The sequence below is a fragment of the Nannospalax galili genome, unplaced genomic scaffold, assembly GCF_000622305.1.
Source record: "Nannospalax galili isolate Female #2095 unplaced genomic scaffold, S.galili_v1.0 scaffold1368, whole genome shotgun sequence".
NCBI lineage: Eukaryota > Metazoa > Chordata > Mammalia > Rodentia > Spalacidae > Nannospalax > Nannospalax galili.
The window spans coordinates 694388-704883 of NW_008358007.1; the positions used below are offsets into that span (position 1 = coordinate 694388).

Below are 10496 nucleotides of genomic sequence, written 5' to 3' on the forward strand. Positions count from 1 at the left end.
CATCCCTCTGAAAGAGTGAGCTCCAGGTCCAAAGAATAAGATAGAGAATCATAGATGTCAGCCTCTCGCTGCTAACAGGCATGTGTACACGCATGCGTGCGCGCACACACACACACGCACACACACACAGACAGAGAATTTATATGAGAAAGTTTAGCAAGTCACAGAAATGCTCTGTGGTGATGGAATTACAGTTAACTTTTCATATGTTTTATTATTTTGTGATTCTTGTTTGTTACATGAAATTCTCAGTCATGGGAGCAAGTACCCAAGTATCCTGACATTGAACTTTCCCTCAGAATGCCACAGGTTAGGTTTTACTAACCTGTGGCATTCAAGTTTTCTTGACTTCCATGTATGGAAGTCAAGGCTTAGAGATGGGAGGAAGATCTCTACAAGAAAGGATCCTCCAGGACCTCAAAATTTTTATTGTTATTTTATGTGTATGAGTGTTTCGCCTGCATGTATGTAAGCGTACCACATGACTACAGTACTCACAGAGGTCAGAAGCGGGTGTCAAATCCCCTGGAACTGGAATTACTAACATTTGTTATCTGCCATGTGGGGGTTGGGAACTGAACCTGGGTCCTCTGCAAGAGAGCCCAGTGCTCCTAAGTGCTGAGCCATCTCTCCAGCCTCCTGTTCTGTTTTGTTTTGCAGTATAGCCAAGGGTGAACTTGAACTTCTGATCCTCCTGCCTCCAGTTCCCAAGTGCTAGAAAAACAGCCATGTATAACCATGCCAGGCTTTATGTACTTCTAGAGATTGAATCAAGGGTTTCATACGTGCTAGGAAAACATACCAAGTTACATCCCAAGCCCACAACTACTATCAAGCTCTTAGTAGGTATGGCCACTGTTCTATTGATTAGCTTGAACTGACTTGACCACCCTCCTGAAGGAGGACCAAAAATCACATGTAATCCCAACATTTGGTGACTGAGGCAGGAGGACTGCCAAAAGTTCAGGTACATTGCTGTTTGGTTTTCAAGGAATGCGGCCTAAGATAACAGTCTAGAATCTTGAGCAAATTAGATCTCTCCCTCTCTTTCTCCATGTATGGGTAGCAGAACTGAGCAGCATCTTAGTGTTCTATAAAGTACATTTTCCTTTAAAATTTAGGGGCTGGAGAGACGGATCAGTGGTTAAGAGCACTGGCTGCTCTTGCAGAGGACCCAGGTTCAATTCCTAGCACCTACATGGTGGCTAACAACCGTCTGTAACTCCAGTTCCTGGGGAATCTGATAACTTCTTCTGACCTCCTCGGGCATTGCACAGTAGGGTGCACTTACATACATGCAGGCAATATACTCATACATGTAAAATAAAAATAATAAAATTAGAATTTCATGCTAAAACAGTCAAGCTGCATCGGTCCCCTCTGCCTGGCAGTGTGGTCGTCTGAGCCGAGGCATCCATCGGGTGCAGGAGACTCCTGTCAGCCTCGTTAAATTCAGCCTCGCGAGTCGGGCCTGTGGTTTTCTTCCTTTGAATTATTGCAGCGTAATTGGAAAACTAAAATTGCATATACTTAAGGTATACAACTTGATTTTTAAGTTTTTATTAGTGCTTCTTGATTATATTTAAAATGGGTTTCATTATGGCATTTTCATACATGTATATGACATATTTTTGTCATTTTCACCCCCAACATCCTCTCTTGTTTCCCGCTGATCCCTCCTCTTCCTGCTTAGTCTCCCTATGCCTGCCTTTTTCTTTTCCTTCCTTCCTTCCTTCCTTCCTTCCTTCCTTCCTTCTTCATTTCCATCCATCCATCCATCCATCTGTTGTATGTTTGCTTGGTTGGTTGATTGGTTTTGATTTGTGTGTCTCTCTTTCTCTGTCTATGATTACAATGATTTTCCTGAGGGTGATATTTTAATATGTGTATATTTTTAAGTGATTGCTACAACCAAGCTTATTAACATATATATCCATCGACTCCCACCATCACTGCTATGTGTGTATGACTTAAGATCTACCTTCTTCACAAGAATACAACACAGCATTATTGTTTTGGTTGCTGAAGTGGTGGTTGTGGTGGTATTTTGTTTTGTTTTGTTTTTTGAGACGGGGTCTCCCTGTACCCCCAGCTGACCTGGAACTCACTATGTAGACCAGGCTGGCCTCAATCTCACAGAGATCTGCCTGCCTCTGCCTCCCGAGTGCTGGCATTAAAGGCATCACCGCCACACCCAGCCACAACACAGCATTGCTCACTACAATCACTGTGTTGGAGGAGTCAGGTTTTCTAAAGGGTAGAGCCCAGATCTGAATCACCTCCATGTGAACTCTGTCAGTGATGCCACGGAGTGCAGGATAGAGATTCCAGCATGAATGCACACTATTCCTACTTGGTAAGTGCAAATTCAGACATTCTGTGGACCCATTCATGCATCATTCACCAGGACTGAGGGAGGGAATATCCTTTGAGGTCTGAGGTAAATAACACAGGGGTTTAGGCAGTACTAATATATTAACATACGAATGGTTTATTGTGTATCTATTATATGTTGAGGCAGTAGAGGAGAGAGCTCACCCAGAGCCGGGCTTCCTGGCCTCAGCGCTACAGTTTCCATCGACTCAGTCTTGATTCTCTGTTGCTATGATAAAACACTGACCAAAAGCAACCTGGGAGGAAAAGGTTTATTTCACTTTCCAGCTTACAGTCTATCACCAAGGGGAGCCAAGGTAGGAACTCAAGGCAGGAATCTGGTGGCAGGAACTGAAGCAGAGACTATGGAGGAATGATGCTGACTAGCCTGCTTCCCAGGCTGGCTCAGTCACACTGAACCCTGCACATGAGCACCAATCTGTAAATCCAGCTGTCTTCCCCATAACTCAATAGGGAAGTCTCACGGGGTGTCTTGCCTGTATCAAAGCTTGGCCCTTCTTTCTCCTGCTCTTAACACCAAACATGATCATCCATGAGTCTATCTTAGTAAATGTCGGCACCCTGTGGTTATAACCAGAATCCTAGCAGTTACATCTCCTTCTTCTCCATCCGTGTCCCTCACATCCATCTGATCCATTGGCAATACCCATGATAAAGCCCCCAGAATTGATCCTGATATATCCATATCTTGAATTTGCTGCCACAATCCAGCCACCAGTGCCCCTCACACTGAGGACTCAGGTAACCTCCTGACGTCTCTCTGAAGCACCAGCTTTGCCAGCAGACATTCTTCAGTATAGAACCTCTGTTGCTTTACACATTTGGGGAACTAGAACAGACAGATGCTCAATAAATGCAGATTGAACAAATAAGACCAGACAGAAACCTTCAGAAAAGCTGAGACAGTCATTCTTTGGTCCCCACAGAAGTGATGAGGATTCTTGCTAGTTCAGGTACTGGCTGGAGAGAAATCCAAACTACATCCACCAAAGGCATATCACACACTGTGAGAACACATACATACACACACTAATATATTCACTGATCACTCAGGTGTCTGTGGTAGAAAATGTGTTCAAGATGGTAAGAAGACAGGAAGAAAAGCCCAATTCTGAGCTTACAGCACTCTGTATGAAAGGTAATAGTGACCTAGGCCAAGGAGGTTGCCATGGCAATAGTGTCTGTTAATAGTGCATAGATGCTTCATTATAACTTTCCTATGCTTGAGAACTGGGATCCCAAATCTGGAAGACAGAAAAGCTTAGGTGTGAATCTCTGGTCTAAATTCAACCAACTGTGTCACTGTGGAGCAATTATTTAATTTAAAAATACCAGTTTCCTTTTGTTTTTATATTTTGTTTTCTATTTTATGCATATGAGTGTTATGCCTGCATGTGTGTAAGTGCATCTGTGTCCTGTAATGCCCATGGAGGACAGAAACGGGAATTGGATCCCCTGGAACTGGAGCTACTGATGGTTGTTGGCCACCGTGTGGGATTCGAACCCTGGTCTTCTGCAAGAGCAGCTAGTGTTCTTAACCACTGAGTCATCTCCCTAGGCCCTGGTTTCCTTTGGAATTTGACAAATGTGCCTATTATCTCTGTTTAGCTTTCCTTGACCATAGTCCTGAGATTTTTTTTTTCATTTGTTTGGTGTGTGTGTATATGTGTGTATGTGTGTGTGTGTGTGTGTGTGTGTGTACACATTTACATGTGTGTTCAGTACATGCACATGAGTGTGCAGGTGTGTGTGCCTGCGTACAAGCATACAGGATCCAGAGTGGGATATGGAATGTCTTCCTTTATCACCTTTTTGCCTTGAGACAGGTCTACTCACTGTTTCTGCTAGAAAATCTGGGAGAGCTCTGGGGGTCTGCCTGACTCCGTCCCCAATGTTGGGTTTATAGGTACTCTCAGTCATACCTGGTTTTATGGGTGCTGAGGACTGTAACTCTGGTTCTCATGGTTTTTTAAATTTTTATTTGTTTATTTCTATTTTATATGTGTAAGTGTATTACCTGCATGTATGTAAGTGCATCCATGCTGTGCAATGTCTGAGGAGGTCAGGAGAGGGAGTCAGATCCCCTAGAACTGGAGTTAGGACAGTTGTTAACTGCCATGTGAGTGCTGGGAGTTGAACCTGGGTCCTCTGGAATAACAGCCAGTGTTCTTACCCACTGAGCCATCTCTTCAGCCCCTGAGATAGTTTCCTTTACCATAGAACTCAATTCCAGATTAGAAAGCCTAACTCAGAGAAAACAATCAAACGGACCATCATCTGGTTAGCATCTCAGCGCACCAAAGGTAGAGGTTGGGCACTCTCTCTCTGACACCAGGGTCTTAATTTTGTTGTGGGGCTGCACAGCCAGGTACCATGTGGGCTGAGACTGAATTTCAGGACTATGCAGAGAGGGTGGGAACAGCATTTTCCACAATGGGGAGAGAGTGAGAAGCCAGCACATGGCAGGGATGACGGAGCAAGAATGTGAGGACTTATAATGAGGGGCTGTAAGGAAAGGGGAACGTGGGAACCCAGGCTGTCCTCGGGTGCTCAAAAAAGTACTTTTGGATTTCTGTTTACGTGCCATTTACTGATTTAAAAACTAGAGATGTAACTATGAACAAGAATGAGACAACTTGATAAATATTTATTCATCACCAATGAGTGATTGTGTTAGGTGCCAGGGATAATTTTGTGAGCAAAGCAAAGGGATATTCACATCAAATGTTGCAGTGAGAACATTTGATGAGTTAGACATAGGGCCAGAAGTTGGGATGTCATTCATGCTATGGCAAACTTTTGTGCCACCCCCTTTCGGAGGATTTCCCTTTGTCCTCCTAAGCATCTGAAGTTGAGGAATGATCTGACTTCTGCTTTTTAAACATGGATCCCAGGGGGCTGAGGAGCGTTAGATAAAAGGGTGGCAGAGGTCGGGATCTCCACGAAACAGAAACAAAGAGGACTCTGCAAAGCGAAAGTTTAATTAGGTTTGGTGGGGCTGGTCCTCAACTCGGATCTGAGGAAGAACCAGCAGCGTAATGGCTGCAGAGGGGTATCTTATAAAGGGAAAGAATGCGGAAAAAGATGTTATTTTTCTGCTGTTTGGGACTGTTTTGGGGCTGTTTGCTCAGGGAGAGTGTGGAGTCTGTACTTGGTGAAACTTATTGAGGAAAACATCTACTGTAAAATGTGTTTTCTACACTTTCAGTGTTTCAGGAACTCATTACAGCTAAGGGCTTGGGAAATCCATCTGTCGGCCTGTGGAGCATGCTCTAGTGATCACAGTTTATTGGGTCATTAATTTCCGAGCTGCTTTGTTAACTTGCAGGTGGCTGGGAGTTGGTTGACTCAGTTTCTCTTAGGGGCCTTATGATTTCTGGGTCTGGGGTTACCTGGATCTGAACCCTATTAAAGAGAAGGCTCAGCGGTTAAGAGCACTGACTACTCTTGCAGAGGACGCAGGTTCAGCTTCCAGCCACCCACATGATGCCTAACAACCATCTGTAACTCCAGTTCTAGAGGATCTGATGCCTTCTTCTGGCCTCCACCAGCATTGCACAATACAGGTGTACTTACATACATGCAAGCAGAACGCTCATATATATATATAAACAAATAAAATATTTTTTAAATGTTTAAACTTGGATCCCAGACCAGTGCCTGCTACAGTGCCCGGTGCTGTATTTTCTGAATTGGATGGATGGATGGATGGATGGATGGATGGATGGACGGACGGATTTGAGAGCTCTTTATGAATACCACAATGAAATCATTAAGCATCATCTTGCAGGTAATAGCGATCTAAAAGGAGAATTTGGGAGTCACTTAGCAAACTCCAATGTTTTAGAACATGTTTTTCTAGACTTTGAGCACTATATATGATGTGTGTGTGTTCTATTCTGTGTGTGCATGTGTGCAAATGTGATTACCAATGCATTCATGTGTGGAGGCCAGAGGTCAATGTTGGGCATCATCCTTGATCACTCTCCACCTGTTTTTTTGTTTTTTTTGTTTTTTTTGTTTTTTTAGTTTTTATATGTGGGGTGTGTGGTGTGTGTATGTGTGAATGTGTGGAGCATGCACATGAGTGAGCTGTTGTGTGTGCCCATGAGCATGGATGTGGAGGTCACAGGAGGACATGGGGTGTCTTTCTTATCAGTCTTCACCTTATCCCTTTAACACAGGGTCTCTCAGTGAACCAGAAGCTTGCCATTTCAACAACACTGCTGGCCAGCAAACTCCCATGGTCCACCTGTCCTAGCCCCCATGGCTGGAGTTACAGGCCCGTACAGCTCTGCCTGGGGGCTAGGCATTGATCTCAGCTTCTCATGTATGTACAGCAAGCACTCTCCCCACTAGCCATCTCCTCCGTATTTTTTGAGACAGGGTCTCTCTCTGAACCTAGAGCTCGTCATTTCAGCTAGACTCTGGCTAGCCAGAGGATCCTCCTGTCTCCACGCCTTACCTGCCCACCAACAGTGCTGGGGTGACAAAGGCAGCACCTTGCTTTGACGTGCCAGAGATATAAATTCAGGTCTTCCTACCTGTCCAGCAAGTGTTTTACACATGGAGCCATGCTCCCAGTCCCAGAAATCCCATCTATTTTCCTTCATGTATTTTTCACAAAACTCCACGTGAGAGATATTTTGGTAGTATTTAATGGAGAACAAGCTTCCTGGGTGGTAGGTGGAAACCAGTGTGAGCCATGGTGTTCACAGTTCATAGAAGGAATAGACTTTGATCAACAGAAGGGAAATTCGACCTAGTGTTTATTCAGTGACAACTACAGTCAGAGAGCATAAAAAAGCTGTTTTAAATCAGGAAATCAGGGTATTGTATCTAAGATGGTAAAATACATTACATTTGTTTATTTGTTCATTTGGGAGGAAGGAGTGGGTGTACTTGTCACGGTGTACATATGGAGGTCAGAGACACCTTGCAGGAGTCAATTCTTTCCTTTTACCATGTGGGTACTGAGGACTGAGCACAGGTCCTTCAGGCTTGGCTGCAAGTACCTTTGCCCATCCAGCCATGTTGATGGCCCCGAGGGTGATATTTTAATATATATACCTAGAGATTGAGATAGCTGTAATCATGCCAACAAATGGAAGGAACAGAATCATGCAAGTCCTGGGGAAGAAGGGGGAGAGAAGAAAATGTCAGGTGTCCAAGATGCCAATGAGGACATCTTGGGAGGGTGAGGGAATGGCGTTGAGGATGGAGGTGGGGACCAGCACACATAGGCCCGCCCTTATGGACTGCCAGGGAAAGAGTGGTAGGAGGAGCAAATGGTCAGTGCAAAGGCCCTGTGGTGGGACACATACACTGAATGACTGAATGCAGCTCCAGTAACAGAAAGCAGAGAATTAGACAGAGGCTAGGTCAGCAGATGACTCACCCTCACTGGAGAGTTTAAGAAGCGCCCTGTGCATTCTGGGACTTGATTTGCTTTTAGATAGACTCCCTTGGGACTCTTGAAGACAGAACACGGAGGCTCTAAATTCTCACTTCATCCTCTTCTTCCTCCTAGCCTATCCCTGCCCCACAGAGCTCCTCCTCCTTGCTGAGCGCAGTCCCCAGGAAACCGCAGTCCATGCCGCCCTTCTGGGCTCCCAGCAGCGCCCTCTCAGCGCTGCCACTCCAGACCAACCAGAACAGCTCCCAGGAGCTCGAGTTCGTGCTGCTGGGCTTCGCGCACGTGCCTACGTTGCGTCCAATGCTAGCCACACTCTTCCTGGTCATCTTCCTGATCACGTTGCTAGGCAACGCAATCATTGTGATGCTCACCAGCCTGGACCCCGGCCTGCGTTCGCCCATGTACTTCTTCCTGCGCCAGCTGGCGCTGGTGGAGCTCTGCTTCTCTCTGGACGTGGCGCCCCGTCTGCTGGTGACCCTGCTGTGGCCAGGGCGCGGTGTGTCCCCCACGGGCTGTGCCCTGCAGATGCTCCTAGTGCTGTCCTGTGTTACTTCCGAGTGCTTGCTCCTCACCATCATGGCCTGGGACCGCTTCCTGGCCATCTGCAGGCCTCTGCGCTATGGAGCCATCATGAGCCCCAGGCTGTGCCACCTGCTGGCTGCCACCTGCTGGCTGGCTGGAGTCCCTGTGGCGCTCGTCCTCACCATCTGGCTCTTCAGCTTCCCCTTCTGTGGGCCTCGTGGAGTCAGGCACTTCTTGTGTGACATCGCTCCTCTGCTGAGCCTGGTGTGTGCCGACACCAGAGTCTTCGAGGCCAGTGTGCTGGCGGCCACAGTGCTGGTCGTCATGGCCCCTTTCTGTCTCATATCCACATCCTACATCTTGATTCTGGTTGCCGTCCTACGAATGCCATCGGCCTCTGGGCGCCACAAGGCCCTGTCCACCTGTGCCTCCCACCTCATTGTAGTGATTCTGTTTTATGGCACGGCAGGGGTCATCCACTCGCGCCCCAAGGCCAGCTACTCCCCCGAGAGTAAGCAGGTGGTGTCCTTGTCCTACACCATGGTGACTCCCATGCTTAACCCCCTCATCTACAGCCTGCGGAACAAGGAGGTCAAGGCGGCCTTTGGGCGGGTGTGCTGTGGAGGCCAGGGGTCTAGACTATGTGAATGACCTGGCCCGTCTGACACCTTTCAGAGTCAGGAAATGTTGAAGTTTGTTCTTTCTTTCAGAGAATCCTAGTTTTTCCTTTCAGTTTCTTTCATCAATAATACATCTTTCTGTCAAAGAAAAGGCACAAAACCAAGCCTTTCATCTTTGGTCACCATTCTTTAGCAGAGGAGTACAAATGAATTTACTTTGAGCCAGCTAGAGTGTATCAGCTAGCAGCTGATATAGAAATGTCATGTAACAAACCATCCCAAAATTTAGTGTCTTCAAGCTTGTTACTTATTCTCCTGCACTTTCAGTCAAGTGAGTGTTAGCTAGTCTAGGCTGGCCCCATCTGGATGGTATTTTCTATGTATATTTTTAATTGGATTTTTGTGTACTTCATACAAAAGATCTTAATCATCTTTATATCTCCTCCCCCATCCATACCCTCCCATGTCCCACTCTACTGGATTATATACATTGTCATATATGTTAAGGTCTAGAGAATCAAGTTTATGTACCCAGATGTCCCTCAGTGCAAGTTTATCTAATGTAGCCCAGTCAGGCTATCTGGAGTTTGTCTCTTAAAGAAGATCAGCTTTCCCTTACCCAGCAGTAATCAGGCCTCAACCTTAGCTGAACAGCTAGTGAATGGTATTTTTGACATGGACCATGGTTGTTCAAACATATGAGTGTCAGTTGACATAGGCATGAGTTAACTGGAAAAGCTCTGCTCCACATGCTTCTCTTCAAACACAGAGCTGGTTTGGGCATTCTTTTTCATTATAATAGCTGAATTGAGAGAGGGGAGACCCAAGTGCACAAGGGATTGTCAAGACTTGCGTTATCTGACATGCCATTATATGGATTAGCCAGTTCAAATCTCTCAGGCAGATCTAAGTCAAGAGGGCAGTGGAATGTCTCCAGTCTTTCATGAAGGATCAGGAAGCTATAAGAGAATTGATGTTCATAGAGGGATGATTGAGGAATTTTAGTCAGTAAAATCTACTTCAGAGATTTAGATCTCAAAATATCTTTTTATTTTATTTATCTATTTTTTGGTCTCTTTGAGACAGGGTCTCCCTTGTAACCCCAGCTGGCCTAAAACTTGCTATGTAGACCAGGCTGGACTTGAACTCACAGGGATCCACCTGCCTCTGCATCCCGAATGCTGAGACTAAAGGCATGAGCCACCATGCCCAGCCAGATCTCAAGATGTTTTTCAAAATTTCCTTAGTCCATAAATTTGCAGATATGAAGATGTAGGTATCACTTTGGGGAGTCTCACAGTAGAGTTACAGCTTTGATAATGGAGTTAATATGAAATAATAAAAGCCCCTCTATGGACAGAAATGAAGCTCCAATGAATGATGACTTCCTGGTCCAGAGATACTTGAAGTCTGTTCTGCCCATGTCCTCTTTTGTCAACAAATAAATTCACTTTTACTGAAGCCTGATGGGACTGAATTGTCTATCCCTTGACATGACCCTGATTTTTGTTCTAAAAGTTAGACTAGTACTTGAGTTGACTTAT

General features: G+C 45.5%; 1 protein-coding gene across 1 annotated transcript; it reads left to right on the forward strand.

Annotated features, from left to right (window-relative positions):
• Nucleotides 1–3042: 3042 nt before the first annotated feature.
• Nucleotides 3043–8983, forward strand: LOC103752364 (olfactory receptor 10A7-like). The gene is made up of 2 exons (XM_008856091.1): nt 3043–3135; nt 7925–8983. The coding sequence occupies exons 1-2, from the start codon at nt 3043–3045 to the stop codon at nt 8981–8983; spliced, it is 1152 nt and encodes a 383-aa protein (XP_008854313.1).
• Nucleotides 8984–10496: the final 1513 nt, after the last annotated feature.